Below are 24011 nucleotides of genomic sequence, written 5' to 3' on the forward strand. Positions count from 1 at the left end.
ATAGATTTCTGGCAGGTTTATATTATCCTATTGTGCACATATCATTCTGCGAGGATGCCAGCATCTACCGACTTTCATATGGAAATCTTAAACACTTGCATTAATTTAGTTTCCTTATGGAATACTAACGTTATGCAAAGCAGCTCATTATGATGCATATCCTCTCCCAGGGCTGCTTACCCCATCATATGCCTACGGGGTCTTGTTTAACAGGCTAACATTCCTGGCTGCTTCCAGATTGCTCTTGCACTATGCTGTGTAGAGACCATGTGTTATGATGGCAGATTTCATTCGTTCTGCTTTCATAGAAGTTCCTGGTTTCTAAGAATATTTGGCAGCTCACAAACTCCTCAAAATGCTTTTTGTAACCTGATCACATAAGTGCTCATTTACTTCCCTCCTCCAATGCTAATCTGAGCAAATATGGCCTTTTACACTGTGCTGCGATAAAAGACAGTAGAGCAAAATTAGCTGATGTTAAATAATGTAAAGTTTAGATTTGTTTTATTCCCTGATTTGCAAATTGTCAGATCCTTCAGTGGGGGTAAAAAAAAATGTAATTAATAGTCACATGTAGTATACGTGTTTCCTACTGGTGACCATATATGTGTAATAAGAAAGGTGATGCTTTAAGCACTTTAAAAGGACCTTTTTTTGTACAAAAATAACAAACTATAAAACTGGCTGCAATTAGTTGAGGTCTACTATCTCACCAAGAGCTGCAAAGAAAGAGATAAATGGCACCTGTGGCTATAGTAATTACCACTATAGGTCAATTGATTTTATAATACAATACTTAACCCAAAAAACATCAATGAATCCTTCAAAATACTAAAGGCCCATACACACTGGGCCACTTTGAGCTGAAAGCCGCTCAAAACAGCATGTTTGAGCGGCTTTCAGCTCAAAGCCGCCCAGTGTGTATGTCCCAGCGATGAGCACTGCTGCGTGCTTCCCCATCATCGCCGGGAAAGCTGTTCATCTGCTGGTAATACCAGCAGATGAGCGGCTCTGAGGGCGGCTTTGCATAGCGCTCCGCTATGCAAAGCCGCCCTCTGTCAGCGCCGGGCAGGGGGAAAGCCAAGTTGCTCAGTGTGTATGCAGATGTGTTCTACTAATAAAATACAATATTCATTTAGCATAAGAAGTGTGCTCCAACTACACACTAGGGGCTTTGCTGATTTGGTATGCAACACTTGTATATCTGTGTGTGTGACGGAGTCTGTATGTCAGGCTTTCCCAACCACGGTCCTCAAGGCACACCAACAGTACAGGTTTTGTAGATATCCAGGCTTGAGCACAGGCAACTTAATTAGTACCTGAGGGATTCTGATTAAACCATCTGTGCTGAAGCCTGGATATCACTAAAACCTGCACTGTTGGTGTGCCTTGAGGACCGTGGTTGGGAAAGCCTGCTGTATGTGGAGCAGACTTTGTGTACAGATCCAGAGACTCAGTCGCACATGTGTCACTTATCAGTCTAATCAGCGGAGTATCCAGGTTCATTTTAGCCACATTGTGTTGTGTGACGAAGAAACATTTTTGTCAAAAACAGGCCCTTGTCTAGAATAGTCCAATGTGTGCGCGGAGAGGTTGTTTAGCATGTCTGCAGTAATGGTGTATGTATGTAACATTGTCATACCATATGTGACATGACCTCTTTGCAGCTTCATGCTGAATTTATTTTAAGATGTTCAGTTCATGTGATTTATCAAAGTGGAATCTTAGTGATTCGTGATTTCTCAGTTTTTCTTTTTGCCCTTTCAGGTGCTCCAGGTATAATTTCCTCTCCTTATGCAGGTGCTGCAGGATTTGGCCCAGCTATTGGCTTCCCTCAGGCAGGTGGGTTTAACAGTTCTCATATATTCCTTCAACAGAAGTAAAAGTTAAAATATTAAAATCTGTGTTCTCGGGAAAATTAGAACAAGGATTACCAAACACAAGGCAATCTGGAAACACGCCAGTTTCTGCAACTCACAGCATTCCATAAGGGCCCTAGTGTCCAAACACTACCTGGAAGGACTGCACCTAATGACTTAAACTTGAAAGTGCCAATGTAAAGCAATAGACCACTGAATTATGAAGCTTCATGAACTGTGCAGAATTGAACTGTTTCACTAGTAAAGTCACAAGCCGAGGATGACATGTGAATGTCATTCCTTCTAGATATGGTAAAATACAGATGTATCCTCTATACCAGGGATAGCCAACTCCAGTCCTCGAGAGCTACCAACAGTTCATGTTTTCCAGACCACCTAGCAGGTGCACAGCTGCACTCTTTATTCACTGCCAAATTACAAAAGATCCACAGGTAGAGATAATTACTTAACTTGTGATTCTGTGAGGAAACCTGGTTTAACTGTTGGTAGCTCTCGAGGACTGGAGTTGGCTACCCCTGTACTAATACAGAGTGAATTCGGTGGGGCCATGAACGGTCGCATGCATGGGGACCTCTCACCCCCGGAGATCCCATCCCTGTCCCCTGTAGATGCAGAGAAGGGGAGATATCCAGCTCGGCACAGAGGAGAGGCGGGGGGTAACTGCCACCGGCCGCACCGGGTCCTCCTGGCTCTGGCATGCTGAGCTCATGCTAAGTCAGCCCTTACTGACCTCCCGGCAGCCATTTCCTGCCCAACTCTGCAGCGATAGCCCGGATACTAGCAGTTTCTCGTGGAGTGCCCGGCAGCATATCACCAGCGGGGAGGCCCATCTACGGACGCCGTATCCAGAGTGCTGCAGCTGCCAGGCTCAGCTCCCTGCACACACCGAACGGGGACACAGACACTTCCAGTGGGGCTCCCATCCCCGGGCCCCCTGAACAAGGGGAGAGCCAGCACCATGCAGGGGAGAGGAGACAGTGGACGGAGGTGATGATGGAGGGAAGCGGACGGCCCCCATGGGACAGGCGGCCCGGAGGACACCCCTTGTGCTGCAGGGGGACAGCAGGATCCCCTGAAGGCACAAGCAACTGGCGTGCCCTGTTGCAGGCTTCAACAACTTCTGGGCCCCGGGACTTTTCTGGCTGTGTCCCCCCCCCCCCCTACCCCTGCATGCTGGCTCCCCCCCCAGCTCCAGCCAGGGCTCTGACATGCTGCCCCCCTCCTCCTCCTCTGCTGATCCCTTCTGCTGAGGCCAGTGAGCAGCATGATCAAGATGGCGCCACTGATGGCTGCCTAGGAACTGTGCCACTCAGCTATAAGTACCCCTGTGTCTCCCCTGTCTCGTACACTGCATAGCAGCCTATTACCATACTGTCTATGCTCAACTGTTGTGGCGCCGCTGATGACTGCCTAGGCGCTGTGCAGCTCGGTGGGTATGTGTTACCGGTGTGATAACGTTACTGTCTTTGATTGTATTGTTGCTTGTCTGGCTGCTGCGGTGACCAGTGGGGCCGCTGATGGCTGCCTAGGCGCTGTGCTCCCCAGCAAATACATGTTCCATGTCTATAATCCCCAGGGTACATCTAGCGTATACCTGTATGTGTTATGTATATTTGTACTGCACTGTTGAACTGTCACCTAACCAGCTGTTGCACAGCAATCCAAATCATATTCCTAGTATACGCAAGTATACCTGGCCAATAAAGCTGATTCTGATACACTGTTGCCTCAGTCGAGCTAAACAACCCTTCTCTGTAAAGATTATGAAAACATTTAATTTAGTCTACTTCTTGTAAATTTAATTTGGGAACAGGTCACATCTGAACAGTTTGTGAATCTTCATATTTCAGCAGGAAGCCTGTAATCTATTTAACTACTTGAATTGAAATTCATAAATAGGTTCGAGATAGATTATTAAAAATGAGTAAAACTGTGTCAAAATAATGCTTTTGTAAGCAGTATTATAAACTAAAATCTAAATTGCATTGTAAAAATAAAGCTGTCCAATATCTATGGGCTGGCTACATGCAGAAGGTATTTACTTATGCTTTTCTTAAAATAGTTGTTTCTTCGAGTGTTATTAGTAACAAAGAAGTTAATGTTATTTCATTTATCTTTTTAAAAATGTCAACAGATGGTAAATAACATATTTGTGAAAATTTGCATTATTCCTTTTGTTTGCTGATTCTGCAAGTTTCCAAATACTTCTTACACTGCTGCATTGTCTAGTGAGAATCAGGAGGGGAACCCCTGCTTTCCTCAGTGATTGTCAACTTAACCCCTTCCCGCCGCAGCCTGTTTTTGCCTTCCTGACAGAGCCCTTTTTTTCAAATCTGACAGGTATCACTTAAGTGGGGATAACTTTTTTTTGCTTTTACTTATCCCAGTGATTTTGAGATTGTTTTCTCGTGACACATTGTACTTCAAGTTAGTGGTAAATTTGGGTCAATACAGTCTGTGTTTTTTTGTGAAAAATACCAAAATGTCGTAAAAAAATGGAAAATTTAGCAATTTTCAAAATGTTAAATTTTCTGCTTGTGAGACAAATAATCATACCATTTAAAATAGTTAATAACTAACATAGACCATATGTCTACTTTATGTTTCCATCATTATTTCAACCTCCTTTTAATTTTTTTGGACACTAGGAGGCTTAAAATATGAATAGCAAATTCTCAAATTTTCAAGAAAATTTCAAACACTGATTTTTTTTAGGGACCAGTTCAGTTCTGATGTGACTTTGAGGGACTTGTATGTGAGACACCCCCATAAATGATGCCATTTCAAAAACTGCACCCCTCACAGTATTCAAAACAGCATTTTGGAAGTTTGTTAACCCTTTAGGTGTTTCACAGGAATTAAAACAAAGTGTAGGTGAAATTTCAAAATTTCATTTTTTTTGCAGATTTGCAATTTTAATACATTTTTCTAAGGAACACAGTAGATTTTACTAGAGAAATGTGACTAAAAATTGATTCCCCCAATTCTTTTGTTTTCATAAATATCCTATATGTGGCCCTAGTGTGCACGTTGACCAAACCACAGGCTTCATAATAGAAGGAGCACCTACTTGATTTTGGAGCCTCCTTTTTATGAGATTATTTTTAAGGCACCATGTAGGTTTCTAGGCACCATAAGATGCTAAAAGTTAGGAACCCCCCCACAAGTGACCCCATTTTGCAAACTACACCCCTCAGGGAATTCATCTAGGGGTATAGTGTACATTTCATACCCCCAGGGGTTTCACCAATTTTGATACAACTGGGCTGTGCAAATGAAAAATTACATTTTTTTACACAAAAATGCAGTTCTGGCTCAAAATTTTTCATTTTCACAAGGAATGAAGGAGACAAAGCACCCCAAAATCTGTGCCCCAATTTCTCCCGAGTACGGCAATGCCTCACATGTGACCAAAAAATACCATTTGGGTGCATGGCAGGACTCAGAAGGGAAGGAGTGATTTTTGGATTTTGCAGCTCAGATTCTGGTGGAATGTTGGTGGGTGCTATGTCGCATTAGCAAGACCCCCGAAGCACCAATACAGTGGAACCCCCCCACAAGTGACCCCATTTTGCAAACTACACCCCTCAGGGAATTCATCTAGGGGAATAGTGTACATTTCAAACCCCCAGGGGTTTCACCAATTTTGATACAACTGGGCTGTGCAAATGAAAAATTACATTTTTTACACAAAAATGCAGTTCTGGCTCAACATTTTTCATTTTCACAAGGAATGAAGGAGACAAAGCACCCCAAAATCTGTGCCCCAATTTCTCCCGAGTACGACAATGCCTCATGTGTGACCAAAAAATGGCAGGACTCAGAAGGGAAGGAGTGATATTTGGATTTTGCAGCACAGATTCTGGTGGAATGTTGGTGGGTGCTATGTCGCATTAGCAAGACCCCCGAAGCACCAATACAGTGGAACCCCCCCACAAGTGACCCCATTTTGCAAACTACACCCCTCAGGGAATTCATCTAGGGGTATAGTGTACATTTCAAACCCCCAGGGGTTTCACCAATTTTGATACAACTGGGCTGTGCAAATGAAAAATTACATTTTTTACACAAAAATGCAGTTCTGGCTCCAAATTTTTCATTTTCCTCTACCTCCCCATGGCAGCCAACTCATGGGTTAAGTCCCGAAGGGTAGTACTCTGGAAGGAAACAAAAACGGAACACTGGCCCCTATATAAGCCACACCTCCTAAGGACTCAGTGTCTTTTTTTTTCCTTCCAGGGTAGTGGAAGGGCTTACCCTGAGCTGCGGCCCTCTCCGCTGCCTAGAGCAGTTGGGGTTGAGGCATGAATCTAAAATACGGGTCCCCGCTGTCGAGGGCAGTAAGGGGTACCTGGGGTCTGCTGGAGCCGGTGCCCGGAGGGTTTTTCTTTCATAACGGTGAACGGTAGCGTGGTCCTGGAGCGGCGGTGCGAGCATGAGACCTGGAGGCTGGCGGGCGTCGGGTGTCCGGCGTGTGGCGTCTGACGTCAGGGGCGCCGTGCAGGCAGTGACTGGGCGCCCGTCGGGCGTGTAGCCCAGGGAGCTCGGGGTGGCGTCTGACGTCAGGGGCGCCGCGCAGGGACGCAGAGACGGGGCGCCCGTCGGGCGTGTAGCCGGGGATCACATGCTGCGGCGTCTGACGTCACAGGGGCGCCGCGGGGACCACGGGGGGCGCGTCACTGAGGCGCGACAGGACGTTTAAAAAAGCGGCAATACAAACGGAGGACTGCTGGGGAGCAGTGGAGTGTCCGGGCACAAGTGCAGTATAATCCAGCAGACGGTAAGACTCCGCTGACAGCGTTAAGCTGGAGGAGTTGTCATCATCCTTACTGTGTGTCATTGCTTTTAGCTGCAGGCTGATAAAGCTGTCAGTATGGATGAGGAGAAAAAGCAGCAGAGAAAATCAGGGTAAGCCAGAAGATAGGAACTGTTTTGATAAAGCTTTAATGGTGCTGACTACTGTATGTGTGCTTTTAGATCAGATACAAGCAAGGGGCAGTCGGAGGCAAAGGCTAAACATAAGAAGCATCACACTGCTAAATGCAGTCTGTGTGATAAAGCACTGCCGGACAAATGGATAGGGTCCGCATGTAATGCCTGCAAACTAACCCAGCAAATGGGGTTGCCTCAGATGACTGAGTTGGTGTCTATGCTGAAGACTGCTTTAGCTGACACTTTTATGACTAAACAAGATGTGGAAAGAATGCAAGCAAAAAGGCCCAGAGCGGAGCTCTCAGGGGGGTCCCAGGACTCGGCAGAGGACCCAGCTCTTAGAGAGGAGGAAGTAGAAGGAGAAATAACACAGGATAAGGCGGAGGCAGACTTTAACCCTGTGCTATTGGAGAACCTATTGGTTCTTATCAACAAGTCTCTGAAAATAGAAGAGACTCAAGAAGAGGAGAAATTGCAGGATCTGCTTTTCCAGGACAGGAAGAAGAAGAGCAAGACATTCCCATTATCAAAGCCGCTGAAGGAAATGGTAGACGAGGAATGGAGACACCCGGATAAAAAAGTGGCGGTGCCGCTTAGGGTATCTAAGATGTATCCATTCGAGAGTGAGCAGGTGAAACATTGGGAGGAGGCCCCAAGGGTTGATGCGGCTATCGCGAGAATTTCCAAAAAAACTACGCTCCCTCTAGAGGATGCAAATATTTTCAGGGACGCTATGGAAAGAAAGATTGAGGTCAGTCTGCGGAAGCAGCACGTCACCTCAGGTGCGGCAATCAAGGCGTCCGCAGCTATGGCAGTAACAGCCAGGGTAATGAGGTCCTGGTGTCATGACCTAGAGTCAGACACGCTGGATGGGATTCAGAGATCCGATCTGATAAAAACCATCCAGAACATTCAAATTGCCGTGGAATTTATGTGTGATGCGTCTGTGGATGCAGTAAAATTAGCGGCAAGATCAAGCGCGACTACAGCGGTGGCAAGAAGAGCGCTCTGGCTTAAGCCATGGGCAGCAGATACGCAGTCAAAACAGAAACTGTTGTCTCTGCCGTTTCAGGGGCAGTATTTATTTGGCTCCAAGCTCGATGATATCATCACGAAGATCTCGGGTGGTAAATCAGTGTGGCTGCCACAGGATAAGGGGAAGAAGCCCTTTTTCAATAGATCGCTTAAATTCCAATCACCGGAGTTTAAAGAAGCGAGAACATATAGGCCTGGGAGAAGCTTCAGATAGTCTTGGGTGGCAAATCGGAGCTTTTTTCGAGGCCAAAGGGGCAGAGACGGAAGATATTCCGCAAAGCACTCTAGTCAATGACGCCAGAGTGACAGTTGGGGGCAGGCTGCTGCAGTTCAAGCAGATTTGGTCCCAGTCTGTCCAGGACAAATGGGTACTCGAGATAATAGAATCCGGGTACAAAATAGAATTTGCAAAGTTTCCGGGTTACTGGAAGACGGAGTCTCCAATACCTTGGGATACGCGAGAAAAGATGCTGGGCAGCCTACAAAAAATGATCAACCAAAAAGTGGTAGTGAGAGTGCCAAAGGAGCAAGAAGGGAAAGGTTGCCAATCAAGATTTTTTATAGTCAAAAAGCCTTCAGGAGGTTTCAGGACTATTCTGGATTTAAGAAGAGTAAATGCCTTTATCATAACAAAAAAAATTCAGGATGGAATCACTAAGGTCTATCCTACCGGACATCGTGGAGGGGTCATTTCTGACTACAATAGACCTGCGGGACGCATATCTGCATGTGCCGATACATACGGGGCACCACAGGTACCTGAGATTCCATCTTGGAGGGGCAACATACCAGTTTGTCGCCCTGCCATTCGGCCTGGCTACGTCGCCAAGGACATTTACGAAAATACTGGTGGTATTGGTCGCCAATCTGCGACAGCAAGGGATCTGCGTGTGGCCGTACCTCGACGACTTGTTAATCATGGCAAGAACAAGGAGGGAGGCGGAGAGAAGCACGTCGCAAGTAAGGCAATACCTGGAACTACACGGGTGGTTGATAAACCAGGAGAAGAGTCAACTCATCCCGGCGAGTGTAGTGAAGTATCTAGGTGTCTGGATAGACACAAATCACATGACAGTCAAACTAACAGAGGACAGAAGGGAGAAGTTAGGGCGCGAAATATCTTCTCTCCAAAGCAAAAAAGTTGTGTGTTCAGGAGACTGCATGAAAGTGCTCGGCCTCATTTCGGCAGCATTAGATGCCGTACAATGGGGTCGGTTCCATATGAGGGCTTTCCAAAGCTGCTTCCTTATGCAGTGGGATGGCGATGGAAAAAACTAATTTCAAAAGATTACCCTGTCAAAAAAGGCTCGTCAGGATCTAGCATGGTGGTCGGTCAGACGGAGGCTAGAGGAAGGAAGAGTGTTCGCGGTGACGAGACAGAAAGTGGTGACCACGGATGCCAGCCTGACAGGCTGGGGAGCGGTCTGTGGAGAGCAGATGGTTCAGGGGGTCTGGACCCAAGGAACAAGAATCAAGCACTCCAACGTCCGAGAGATGAGGGCGGTGCTTATGGCCTGCATGCACCTGCAAGAGTCCCTATGGGGGAATCATGTCGTCATAAGGTCCGACAATCAGTCGGTGGTGTCTTACCTAAACAGGCAAGGTGGGACAAAGAGCCGAGAGCTCATGGCGGAAGTATCGGAAGTAATATCCTGGGCAGAGAGCCATGTAAACAGTCTCACGGCGGTGTTCGTGGCAGGCAAGGAGAACCTACAGGCAGACAGCCTCAGCAGGCAGCTCATGCAGCCGGGAGAATGGGAGTTGTCCCCAGAGGTGTTCGAGCAAATCATAAAAATGTGGGGTCAACCTCAAGTGGACCTCATGGCCACAAGAAAGAATGCAAAGCTCCAGAGGTTCTTCTCAAGACATTGGGAGCCTGGGGCAGAGAAACAGGATGCGCTGACGGCAGTATGGGAAGCGGAATTCGTGTACGCTTTCCCGCCATTCCCTATAATAGCGAGGCTGCTGAGGAGAATTCAGCAGGAGAAGGTGACTGCAATAGTGATACTTCCGTACTGGCCGAGGAGACCGTGGTTCTCCAAACTACTGGAGATGGCGATAGCGGAGCCATGGCACCTGCCGGATCTAGACAATTTAATAGGTCAAAACAGGTTATGGAGGTCACAGACCCTTACCTGGAAACTGACGGCATGGCTGTTGAGACGCAAATGTTAGAGAGGAAAGGGTTTTCCAACAGAGTAGTAAGAACTTTGCTCAAGGCCAGGAAGGGATCTACGTCCATTACGTACCACAGGATTTGGAGAAGATACGTGGAGTTTTGTAAGTCAAAAAGCAGTCAGGCAAAAGAAGTAGGGACGGTGCTGGAGTTTCTGCAGCGGGGGCTAGACAAGAACTTGTCCGTAAGCTCTATTAAGGTGCAAATCTCGGCCCTGTCGGCCATGCTGGACTGGAAGTTAGCAGATAATAAATACATTCAGAGGTTTATCCAAGCAGCTAAACGAATAAAGCCGTCCTTTTATAACCCGCTGGCGCCTTGGGACCTTAATCTCGTCTTGAATGCGTTAGTAGAAAAACCCTTTGAGCCGATGCAGGAGGTGTCATTAAAAATGCTTACTATGAAGGTGGTGTTTTTAGTCGCAGTCACATCCGCGAGAAGAGTATCGGAACTCCAGGCTCTTTGGGCAGAGCAGCCTTTCCTGAACTTTTTTCCAGACAAAGTAGTCTTAAGAACGAATCCGCAGTTTCTGCCCAAGGTGGTATCCGCCTTTCATATTAATCAGGAGATTATCCTGCCTTCGTTCTGCACGAATCCGGTTAACTCGAAAGAGGAGAGGCTACATACGTTAGACGTAGTTAGAGCATTAAAAATATACTTGGAAAGAACTAAGTCTCATAGAAGAACGGAAAGGTTGTTCGTGCTGACCGAAGGAAATAATAAAGGGCAGGGGGCCAGCAAAACTACGATTTCAAGATGGATCAAATCTTGTATTGTGGAAGCATATAAAGTTAGGGGCCAGACCCCACCTGTAGGCTTAAAGGCTCATTCAACAAGAGCAGTATCGGCCTCCTGGGCGGAAAAGGAGGCGGCGTCAATTCAGGAACTATGTAAAGCAGCATGCTGGTCCTCAGTACATACCTTCACCAAACATTACAGAATGGATGTAACGGCGTCGGCAGATGCCCGGTTTGGTAGGAAGGTGCTGAGCGCAGTTGTTTAAAGTGAGGTGATGTAACCCCTATTATTATTATTATTATTATTTCGTTATTGTTATTTTGCCCACCCAGTGTGGTAACTGCTTGGGTATTACCCATGAGTTGGCTGCCATGGGGAGGTAGAGGAAAGTACAGATTCCTACCTGTTAATATGCTTTCCTCTACTCCACCATGGCAGCATTATCCCGCCCGGTTGTTGGTGGTTAAAAGCGATTTAAGTGAGATGTAACTGTGTATATGTTGGCTATTTAATCAAGACACTGAGTCCTTAGGAGGTGTGGCTTATATAGGGGCCAGTGTTCCGTTTTTGTTTCCTTCCAGAGTACTACCCTTCGGGACTTAACCCATGAGTTGGCTGCCATGGTGGAGTAGAGGAAAGCATATTAACAGGTAGGAATCTGTACTTTCACAAGGAATGAAGGAGACAAAGCACCCCAAAATCTGTGCCCCAATTTCTCCCGAGTATGGCAATGCCTCATATGTGACCAAAAAATACCAGTTGGGTGCATGGCAGGACTCAGAAGGGAAGGAGTGATTTTTGGATTTTGCAGCTCAGATTCTGGTGGAATGAATGGTGGGTGCTATGTGGCATTAGCAAGACCCCCGAAGCACGGTGAAATGATGAACCTAAAAATCCATAGATGTGTGGTATATTTTAAAACACTCCTTTATACATAGGCCGGGTTTGTCGGGGCAAGTGTCACACTGGAAAATAGTTTGCTTTCTTATTCCCTTTTTATAGCAAACTTTGCACCTTTTTTGTGTCCTGCCCTTTCTTGCAGTGGAGGGGATTTCGTTAGGAAAATGCTGCCCTGGTACAATACGGGGGCCAGTACTAGAAGTACTGGGGCCCTCTGCCTGCTGGTTCCCAAAATATTAGGCCCTTTATGACTTCCTCTTGAAAGTGCATAAATGTCCCCCTCTGGCTGGTAGAATGGAATAGCACGTAAGCGTTATACAGTGCCATCTGGATGATATACACGGCCAGCTTCTTGTACCAGATTTTTGTTTTCCGCAGGGGACTGTACGGCTTCAGTACCTGATCTGAAAGATCCACTCCGCCCATGTACTTATTGTAATCTAGGATACAATTAGGTTTTGAGGTGTGGGTACTGGTACCTCGTACAGGGATGGAGGTGGTACTGTCTCCATGAATTGTTGTCAGTATAAGGACATCCCTCTTGTCCTTATATTTGACCAACAACATATTTTCGGTGGATTGTGCCCTGCTTTCACCCCTTCTCAGTACTTGGGCAATGTGCGTTTTTGGGAGGCCTCTTTGGTTCTTGCGCACAGTACCGCAAGCTGCTGTACCTCTTGAACCAAGGGCCTTAAACAGGGGGATGCTAGTGTAAAAGTTATCCACATAGAGGTGATAACCTTTATCCAGGAAGGGGTGCACTAAATCCCAGACAATTTTTCCACTAACACCTACGAGGGAGGGGGGGCATTCTGGCGGTTCAATTCTTGAATCCTTCCCTTCATATACCCTAAACCTGTGGGTGTACCCTGAGGTGCTTTCACACAGTTTATACATTTTTATGCCATACCTTGCCCTCTTACTGGGAAGGTACTGGCGGAATTTAACCCTTCCTTTAAAATGTATAAGGGACTCGTCGATACAAATAAATTTTTCAGGGATGTACATCTCTGCAAATTTGGCACTGAAATGATCAATGACCGGCCTGACTTTGAATAGCCGGTCAAAGGTGGGATCATCTCTGGGTGGGCACTGTGCATTATCGGTGTAATGTAAAAATTTAAGGATTATCTCAAAACGAGTCCGAGTCATGGCCATACGGTAAAGTGGGGTGCTGTACAGAACATCTGTACTCCAATATTGCCTAATTTCTGGCTTTTTTACTATGCCCATATGTAACACCAGACCCCAAAACGTCATCATCTCTACTGCATCTACAGGGGTCCACCTAGCAAATGATGACGTGGGGTTTTGAGCAATAAACTGCTGGGCATATAAATTACTTTGGTCCACCATTAAATTTATAAAATCATCAGAGAAAAATAATTTGAAAAAGTTAATTTCTCTGAGACCTGTTGAATCAAATTGGATTCCTGGGATGGCCAAAAACTCAGGAACCTGGGGCTCAAAATTGTCTGGTGGTGGGGTCCATACGGGATCAATCATTTGGGGGGGGGTCTCAGCTGCTCTACGGGGGCGTCTTTGAGGGGGTCCCTCATCACTAAAGGAGGAAGAGGAGCTTAAGACGAATCCTTCAAATTCCCCGCTTGCATCACTGGCTGTGTCAGAGTCAGAGGCAAGCATGGCATATGCCTTCTCCGCTGAATACATTCTTCTGGATGACTGGGATGACATTTGGGATGACATTTGGGATGCCATTTTTATTTTTGTGTTTCTGTAAGTGTAATGTTTCAACACGTGTATAGTGTTGGGGGGGTACAAACTTTATTTCAACACGGGGGGTGTGTAGTGTGTATGTAGTGCAGAAAAAAAAATACTTTATACAGGAATTTGATCCCAATAAAAAAAAAAAATTGAAGGGGTTAAAAAAAAAAAAAAAAAGGTCCTGCGCCAAAAATTGAGCACAGATGTTGGTCAGTAACGTCCGTCACTGAACAGCGCTCAAAGGCAACAGGTGTAAAAACAATTTAAAAAAAAAAATACCACAGCACTCTCCAAAAAAAAAACAATTTAAAAAAACTGCAGAAAAAAAATATCAACCCTGTGCCAAAAATGCTGTTCAGTGATGTACGTCACTGATCAGCAGCCACAGGACACCCACAAAAGCAACGTGGGTGTAATAAACCACAGCACTCTCCAAAAAAAAAAACAATTTAAAAAAACTGCAGAAAAAAAATATCAACCCTGTGCCAAAAATGCTGTTCAGTGATGTACGTCACTGATCAGCGGCCACAGGACACCCACAAAAGCACCCACAAAAGCAACGTGGGTGTAAAAACAAAACCCCACTGCAATCCCCCCCCCCCCCCCCAAAAAAAATGCAGATCAGTGATGCAGTGATGCGACACTGATTAGCAGTGAGGCGCAGCAGGCAGACAACTGTGGGTGCAACCTGACAGGGTATATATAAAAAAAAAAAACCCTGGACCCCCAAAAAGTTGCTGATCAGTTAATTAATTTAAACTGATCAGCACAAAAGGGGGGGCAGCAGTCAGTTGCACAGGCAGCACAACCTTTGGTGCAACTGACAGGTATATATATAAAAAAAAAAAAAAAAAAAAAGTTGCTGATCAGCACAGATATACTGATCAGCACAAAAGGGGTGCAGCAGACACAAAATATAGCACTCTCTATCACTCTCTGTCACTATCTGTCACTATCTCTCACGATCTGTGACTCTATGACACTGCAGCAGCAGGACACAGGAAGTCACAAGATCCAGGAAGCATCCAACTGCTGGCAGCACGCTACCAGCGGTGATCAGCGGTGATCAGGTAAGTATCAGGCAAGGTTCAGGTATGTATATCACGACAGAGTGGCCGGTGACCGCTCTGCACGCAATTCCAGACCAGAATGGCGTCTGCAGCGCAGTCACCGTTAGTTTAAATGGCGCGCCTTGGCTGTGATTGGTCCGTCGGTCCGACGGACCAATCACAGCCTTGGGGGCAGGTGGGGTGAGGTGTCGTCGTCACTGATGACCCCCTCATGCCCCCTCACACCCGGCGGTGATTGACACCTGTGTTACCGAGCGTCTGATTCGCCGGTAACACAGGAAAACGCTGCGAATGGCTGTTCACATTGAACAGCCAATCACAGCGATCGCCGACGGGGGGGCGGCATCGCCGCCCCCCCTGGGCATGCAGGGACATGTCTGCTGTCAGGGACAGCAGACATCGTCCCTCTGTCACTGCGTCTCTAGACGCAGTGGCACTTTGAAGTCATGACGTATATATACGTCATGTGTCGGGAAGTACATCCCGGCCATGACGTATATATACATCAAATGTCGGGAAGGGGTTAAATCCTACTCTCCACACATCCACTCAGTCCCCACTGAACTCTCTTAAAGTCTTGAAAAAGGGAGTTAGGTGAGGGAAAATGGGTGCTAGACTGCTGTTAATCTAGAAATGGGAGAATACTTACCGTATCCTGACAACCTATTCATATGGTTTCTTCCTTGCTGTTTTTCTCTTTTTTTTAGCTTGGTGGTTTTTCCACATTCAGGTGCCATAAAATAATAAGATTAAAACTTATCAGTTGTGGATTCTTTTAGTTAGGCACTATTTACACTATATTAATAGAAATTCTGCCCCAGGGATAATTATTGTCATACAGTACCTCACTTACATATCAATATAGAGAGGATAAGATTATCTGGGTTTCTTTACTTTACAAATGTTCAACATTGTCAGTCAGGCATACCTTACTCACATGCATATTAAATGAATTACTCCAATCAAGGGATCTTTTTAGTGTTACGTTTTAATGTTAGTTAGATAGATAGATAGATAGATAGATAGATAGATAGATCTAGATAGATAGATCTAGATAGATAGATGGATAGATCTAGATAGATAGATGGATAGATCTAGATAGATAGATGGATAGATCTAGATAGATAGATGGATGGATATATATAGATAGATGGATAGATATATATAGATCTAGATAGATAGATATCTATATAGATCTAGATAGATAGATATCTATATAGATCTAGATAGATAGATATCTATATAGATCTAGATAGATAGATATCTATATAGATCTAGATAGATAGATATCTATATAGATCTAGATAGATAGATATCTATCTAGATCTAGATAGATAGATATCTATCTAGATCTAGATAGATAGATATCTATATAGATCTAGATAGATAGATATCTATCTAGATCTAGATAGATAGATATCTATCTAGATCTAGATAGATAGATATCTATATAGATCTAGATAGATAGATATCTATCTAGATCTAGATAGATAGATATCTATATAGATCTAGATAGATAGATATCTATATAGATCTAGATAGATAGATATCTATATAGATATATATATCTATATATATATATATAGTGGTTAGGCAAATAAGGCGTCACTCTGGGATTTAGTGATGAAAATCAGAACGGCATTTTATTCGTCCGACATGTTTCGAGCACGAAGGCTCGTCCTCAGGGAACAAATGCATGTGCAACCAAACAGTGTTAAATACCCGCCCAGTCAAGCCGCCGACGTCAATTGGTGATGGGAGGTGTATGTCTATGACAGGGCACGCAAAGCACCGCCGTTGGACGGCGCATGCGATGACGTCATCGGCAACCCCGGATCACCGAACGGACAACGCGGAGACGACACATTGATCGGCGCAGGTGAGTATGCCTCTTAATTAATTGTTGGGGTGGGACCCTGGGCGGGTATTTAACACTGTTTGGTTGCACATGCATTTGTTCCCTGAGGACGAGCCTGCGTGCTCGAAACATGTCGGACGAATTAAATGCCGTTCAGATTTTCATCACTAAATCCCAGCGTGACGCCTTATTTGCCTAACCACTATCTACATAGGGAAGGACTTTCCCAAGGAAGGCACCGGGGTAAGAAAAAGAAAGCCGCAATATTGGGGAGTGCCGGAGCTTGGACTGTATCTATATCTATCTATCTATCTATCTATCTATCTATCTATCTATCTAGATCTATATATCTATCTATATATGTATATATATATCTCTATATCTTGCCGATTTTAACCGTGAGTACCGGTAATCGTGAGTACCGGTAATTCTTATGCTTGGTACACACTGGACAATAACTGTTCTGTTTTATTGAACAGACGATATATTGTTTTTGTATCAGCAGGTATACCCACGATATGTCTGTGAAAGTTGTCATTCAGGCATTTGACATTAGCACTGCAGCACAGCTGATGCCCAATATATCTACAGATATATAATGTTTTGCTGCAGGATCTGCCGCTGGCTGACATCTCAGCTGCGTGGCAAATGCCAGCCCCGTTGTAATGTCAGCACAGACAGCGGGTTGGCAGTTAGATCTACCAGGTATGTACCCAGCCTTATGCTCTAGTAAGTGTAAGAGAATGTACAGTGCTGAAATATCTTCTATATAACCACGATACAGGGTGATGCTTACTTACAGCATATTAGTTGGTTTGAGGTCCTTAATTCACTCTGGAGTTGTATTTTCCTTTCTTTTTCTGACCCAGGGCTTTCAGTCTCAGGTGTACCAGGAGCTCTTGGACCGCTTGCACTCACCACTTCTGCCATCACTGGACGTATGGCAATCCCTGGCATGACTGCTATAACTGGACACTCTGTTCTGTTAGTCAGCAATCTGAACCCTGATGTAAGTCTCTTGGCTATACGAAGTGCAGTATATCTGCAGTTTCTCTACATAAATAATATAGAACATCTCCACCTATATTTGTTGATCTCATTTATGATTTTGGTTTTCTGAATCTGTCCATAGGTTATTTTACCCCATGGGCTCTTCATCTTGTTTGGTAAGTAATGTGATGTGTTTATGGAACATTTTTTTTTAATATTGTTACCTGTAATCGATTTGTGTTAATGTGTTGAGATGGTGAAAATGTGATTGAACCAGCCTGCGTACATGTTTTCAGTACTAATGATTTGGGTCATCTGTAGATCGTAATGTAGACTATGTTGGGGTGCCTACAACTGACACTGGTTTCTTATGATTAAACAATAAGTTGGCTACTGGCATGACAATTTTTAGAAAACCTTTTTTTTGTCTTGTCTTGGTTTCTATATTTTCTTTTTTTTTCTATATTTTTTACTTCTATATTGGTTACAGTATTCTAGATACACTGCATAATATGTGTTGTGCAGTCATGGTACCTGTGACCATTATGCAGTGTGTACACACGGGATGCGGTCAATATGGAGGCGGTCGAAATCCCAACGAATGAAATACTGACGCCGGAATGCCAGCACATTGACCCTCTATGGGTGTCCACGACACCCATAGCGGGGGAATAAAATAGTGTACCTAGCATAGCGAGGCACTGGCCCGCTGCATGGCAAGCATAGTGAGCCCGCAAGGGAGGGGGGGCGATCCATGCCCCCCCCTTGTCGGCATTTCAGTGGTCGGGATTCTGACCGCTGGCATTTCACACCGAATCCGTACACACAACTCATGAAATGTTTATTTGCATCTTTCCCTCTGATGTGCTGCATATCAGATGTGATGATGTGACCGATGATGTGAGTTTTTTATTACAATTATCATATTATATATTGCTCCATTGTACAGCAGACTTCAGTACCCACACGATACATAATTGCACTTTAACAACCAGTCGCTGGAACAGTAGGTTGTTTAAGTTTGTATCCACCTTTAGTTAAAACCTACTTTTTTTTTTTTTTATGATTATTACATTATTACTGCATATTTTCTGTTTTGTTAAAAAATACATAGACAGATAACTTTGGATTGATACAAGTTTGCAATAATTTATGATTTATTGACAAAAACATGGTGTGGCAAACCATGCATCAACAGTACCGCAGTTTTAAACAAAAATATATTTTACTTCATGGTGTCATATTTGTCACAAACAACATTTTTTATCTTATAAACAAGTAAACTACTAATTATTATGAAATGGGTAAAAGCAATTATGATCCTTATTTAAACACAATGAAACATTACATTTCTGGCAAAAAATAAGACTTGACTGTACATTCAGGGTATTTACAGCGGGACCAATTGTCACCCCAGACTGGCATGTGTTTTCTTTTTTTTTTCTCTTTTTTTTTTTTTTTTTTTTTTTTATAAACAGAGCAAACTACATCAAGGGGTAAAATAGCAAGAACATTTAAGTAAATGACTACTAAATGCATGGTGGGTCATATGTGGCAAACACCTTCTTTTTTTGATAAATGATCATCATTTATCAGTAAGTCAACTTTTTTTTTTTGCATATAAAAAAAATGTATAATAACGCAAACAAGGGGGTTATTGGAGTGCGCTCTAATGGATATCACTTGGCCTACACAAAGTAATACAAATATGCAGACATCAAATTGTCACACTTGAGATCTTAGACTCCTGTCAATTCTCAGAATAAGAACGTAGACTTCGTTCAAAAGACATAGTTATTTATTAAAAACCAAACAACGCGTTTCGTCAGTGATTTCATCAGGGGTATGGCAAAAGGAGACCTTTTAACGAGGCTCATTACAATGAAATAAATTCTTCACACTGAAATTTTTTTTCAAATCTATTGAATGGCCGTCATTGTGACCAATGATGGAATTTTTCCTTTGTACAACACAAAATGTGAGCGCCGTGTCTAATTGATAGACCGGTTAACTTAATGGTTAGACCGACTCCTAATGGAATCTAGACAATATAACTCCTTTCCAGGTTCACACGGTAATGCATCCCTCTTACTCCCTCTCTGAGCTGCAAGTGCTTGAGAGGGAGTTTCAGTGATCTGCAGAAGTTTTCCATCTAAAGTCTCGATCTGCAAATCCTAAAAGTGCCCATACATCACCTCAATTGATTTTCTTTTTACTAGTCGCATATAGATCATTTACATTAGTAATAAAACTACCCACCTGAGTAGTATTTTACCACTACAATGAACCCTACTGTTAAAAGTTAAAAATTAAAAGGAAATGTAGAGTTAAAATGCGTGGATCCCCTGAGCCTGGCACTGGCTCAATCCTGAGCCTGGCACTAAAAAATGAGAAAATACAAGCAACGACGTGTAGGGTTGACCGGTACTGGTTTGCACTAGGTGGGGGTGAGGGGTAGTATTGTCACAGCTAGGAGATGCACATGACTGGGTCTAGCCTGGGTTGTAGCATGGGCTATATCCTACACTCTTGGAAGGTGGGGGCAAGGTTGATAACTGATAAATTGCTTGTTTGTTTAAAAATAAACATTGCCATGTAAGTGGTGCTATTAACTGTTGTATTTTATAGATAATACTAGGCTGATTTAGCTATTTGTATTCTTTTTAGGAGTCTATGGTGATGTCCACCGTGTGAAGATACTATTTAATAAAAAAGAAAACGCATTGGTGCAGATGGCAGATGCAACCCAAGCACAGCTGGGTAATTTTATCTATACGATATACTTCTTTTATTATCGACGTTGATTCAAAGACCAGGCAGCAATCCTTATATGCTTGTGAGGAGGGTATGTGGTCGTTGGGTAGACAGTTTGTAGGTCGACAGTCATTAGGTTGACCACTGTTGGTTTTCTTTTCTTTTTTTTTAAAATATATTATATTCCCATCCCAGTGGACGAGGAGGGGAAAGCATGGCGAGCGCAGCAGTACACTTTTATGGTGTCTCACGTTGACCTATTGGCCACGTCGACCTTTTCCATGTGTCGATCTGCTGCCTGTTAACCAATAGTGGTCGCCCTACTGCCTGTCAGCCAATAGTGGTCGCCTTACTGCCTGTCGACCTAACGATCTGTACCCATAATGAGGGTGGGGAAAACATGGGTTGGCTGTACAAAATGTGGTTTATAATAAAAAGCAAAGGTGCCTAATGTAAAAGCAGTTCCTAATACTACATGTAAACTTTTTATATTGTAAGATTTCTAATATAATGTGGGAAATTCAATTGTGTGTGAATTGCTGTTGCTACAGTGTTTGATAACCTGCAGTTTTAACCTAACCAATTGTCAGGCTAATTCACTCCCTTATTCGCCTAAAGTTCTTACTAAACTATGGGCTAATGAAGTATTGAACTTGCATCAGTTCACTGCATGGGTGTTTCTCTTTCGTCCATCCTGGTGGCACAGCTTGACCTTGGGATGTAGGAGTGTCTGCAGGAGCCAGGCATCTATGCGAACATCTTTGAGAGGCAGGCTCCTCCCTTCTGCATCCCTCAGTTTGTTTTAGGTGCCCACCGAAGTGGGTGCTATGCTGACAGGCTGCGGGCTGCAGCCATTCTTTTACAGTAGCTAGGTTTTTTTTTTTATTAATTTATACCTAGTTAGTGGCAGGTGCAGTGTGAAACTTCCAGGGGAGGCTAACAGAAGTGTGTCCTGTCAGCTGTCTGGTCTCTCTGCACTGTCCTGTCAGCTGTCTAGTCTCTCTGCACAGCGCTTTGACCCTCCATTGTAGGAGGTCTCCTGGACCGCGGGGAGCGTCCTGATCCGGCTCTCCGTTTAGGGGGGATCTTGGGAGATGGACCCCCTGATAAAGCAGAGAATTGGTCTCTTCCCACACTCTGATCTGGCACACTTTTCCCCACACTGTGCGGATCTGAAAGGAGGATTTTACTGCTGCAGTTACAGTTTCTTCTGTGCAGTGCTTCCCTCAGAGACCGCTGAGGGTCCATTACAGCAGACAGATAAGTACACTGATACATTATTCTGTACAGACGCCTGTACAGAATAACAGGCCCTGCCTCTTGCACTGTGTTTTTTATTATGACAGAAAGGTGTAGCACTGCTGTGGTGGGGGAGGGAGTGTCTGCCTTGTTAATAGACTGCAAGTTTTGCAGGGTCAAATTAACTTCTGCACAGATGGACCACTGGGATTTATGCCCTGCTTATGAATCTGTGCCCTGTGGTGCGCAAGCCCAGAGGTCTGAGCAGCCTGAGCCTGCGTGGGTGGCTGCCCTGGGAAGATCTGTGACTGCTTTGGTGCAGGTTTTAAATAGGCAAAGGGGTGAGTTGGCTAGGTCTCCTAGACCTTTTTTCCCCTCTCAGCCTTCTGTGGGTTCCTTTTACCTCAGTGGTCAGGGAATTTGGTCCTCATTACCCCACACAGTGCATGTTTTGCTGGTAACCCAGCAGGTGCACGGGTGTACTAATTACTCAGACACATTTTATAAGGTCCGCAGGTGGAGTTAATTATTTCACTTGTGATTCTGTGAGGAGACCTGCAAAACATGCACTGCGTGGGGCAATGAGGACCAAGTTCCCTAACCACTGCTTTACCCCCTCTCAGGGGATCCTGCCTTCCTGCAGGACACCGCTCAGAGTGTTCATAAGATGAATTCCTTTATGGAACAAATTGTTAGGGCCCCTGAGGCTGTCTCCCCCAGGCACCCATTATCCACCCCTCCTTCCATTGCTTTAGACCAGTGGTAGCCAACCCTAGCCCTCGAGAGCTACCAACAGTTCACATTTTCCAGACAACCTAGCTGCTGCACAGCTGCACTCATTAATCACTGACACATTTTAAAAGATTCCCAGGTGGAGCTAATTAGCTCACTTGTGATTCTGTGAGGAGACGTGCAAAACATGCACTGTTGGTAGCTCTCGAGGACTAGGGTTGGCTACCCCAGCTTTAGACTCTGAGGAAGAAGGGGAATGTCCTGATAACTTGTTTTGGGACCAGAGAGAAGAGTTGGAATCTTCTAATCCTGGTATTGAGGATTTAATTCTGGCTGTTAAACAGACCTTAAATCTTGCTGAGGTTGAACAAGTTCAGCAACAGGGGGTGCTTAAGAGAGATCGCAGAGATGCCGTAACTTTTCCCTCGGATGAGGGCATGAGAGACCTGCTTGGAGAGGCATGAAAAACACCTGATTAAAAGGCTCATCATGCCTAAGAAATTTACCAATTTGTACCCCATGCCAGAGGAACAGGAACACCAGTGGATGCACCTGTGGCTAGGTTGTCAAAAGGTACAGCATTGCCTGTGCAAGGGGGAGCCGCTTTTAAGGCCCTGTTGATAAAAAGTTGGAAGGTTGTCTAAAGGCAGTGTTTTGAAGTGGTTGGGTTTACCCTCCACCCGATTATTGCTTCGGCCTGGGTTTCCAAGGCTTTGATTATTTGGGCTGATTCCCTGTGTTCTTAGCTTCAACCTGTTACGGAGGCTTTTATTTTGGCAGAAATGTTGAAGTGTGCAGCTGAATATGTTTGTGAGGCTGTTGAAGAGGGCGCTAGAATGGCCTCTAAAGTGTCGGCCACTTCTGTGGCTCAAGGCGTGGGGGGCTGACAGTGACTCCAAGAAGTCGTTTGAAGCATTAGCATTTAAGGGCGAACTGCTCTTTGGGTCCGAACTGGAATCCCTGCAGGCCACGGTGGAAAGAGTACTTTTCTCCCTACTCCAGCTACAAAGCATGCAACATCCAGGTTTGGGGTTTTTCATTCCCCCCTTTCGTTTCTCCTTTGGAGGTGGTGTGGCCAATAGAGGACAATCTGTCAGAGGCAAATTTCCCTCTATCAATGGCAGAGCACCCAGATCCCGTTTTGGCGCCTTTGCGAAGAAGCAATCTTCCAAAGGTGAGGAGAAGCCCTCCGCTTGACGGTTTGGAGGATCCCCTTTCTGGGAGCAGAGTGGGGGGTCACCTACTGCAGTATCGGGACTCCTGTGTACTCTCCACTCAGGACGCTTGGTATGACGCCGAGAGTATTCACAAAAATGATGGCTGTTGTGGCAGCGGCTCTCAGGTTGAAAGGAATTGTGATCATTCCTTACTTGGACAACCTACTGTTCAAGGCGAAGTCAGCGGAGAGGTTGCAGGAAAATCTGGCAGAAGCTACAAAATTCCTACTAGACCATTGGTGGATTTTAAATCTTCACTTGGTTCCCACTCAGAGACTACAGTCCCTGGGGGTGGTTCAGGACACGCATCTACATTGAGTATTCCTTCCAGAAAAGGTCAGAGATATTCAGTTATTGGCGCTTGCCATTCTTCAGTCACCAAATCCATCAGTTTGGAAGTGTATTAAGCTTCTGGGCAAAATGGTAGTGACTTTCGAAACCCAACAGTATGCGAGGTTTCATTCAAGGATTGCCAATGGAACATTTTCTCCACTTGGTCAGAAAATCCAAAGGCCATGAAACAGGAAACCCTGGTCCTGTCTCAGGAGTCAAGGGATTCGCTGAGCTGGTGGACGGATCTCGAGACCCTACAGCTGGGTCGCTCTCTTCAAACCTGGGATTGATTGGTGGTCACAACCGATGCCAGTCTCAGAGGTTGGGGAGCTGTTGCACTGCATCTCCGGTTGCAGGGATTGTGGAAAAGCAAGGAATCTGCTCTACCAATCAATATATTGGAGCTTCGGGCAGTTTGGAGGACACTTCAGC

The 24011-nt window shown here is 44.8% G+C and overlaps 1 protein-coding gene across 8 annotated transcripts in view; it reads left to right on the top strand.

Annotated features, from left to right (window-relative positions):
* The window catches only part of PTBP3 (polypyrimidine tract binding protein 3), a 188963-nt gene that overhangs the window by 147154 nt on the left and 17798 nt on the right, over positions 1 to 24011 (top strand). For all 8 annotated transcript variants that reach the window (XM_083179475.1, XM_083179474.1, XM_083179477.1 and 5 more), the window contains 4 exons: positions 1768 to 1842; positions 17184 to 17323; positions 17447 to 17480; positions 19972 to 20064. In XM_083179475.1, coding sequence (XP_083035601.1) covers positions 1768 to 1842; positions 17184 to 17323; positions 17447 to 17480; positions 19972 to 20064 — 342 coding nt within the window. The remainder of the gene's footprint in view (positions 1 to 1767; positions 1843 to 17183; positions 17324 to 17446; positions 17481 to 19971; positions 20065 to 24011) is intronic.

The sequence above is a fragment of the Crinia signifera genome, chromosome 1 (assembly GCF_055691185.1).
Source record: "Crinia signifera chromosome 1, ASM5569118v1, whole genome shotgun sequence".
Lineage (NCBI taxonomy): Eukaryota > Metazoa > Chordata > Amphibia > Anura > Myobatrachidae > Crinia > Crinia signifera.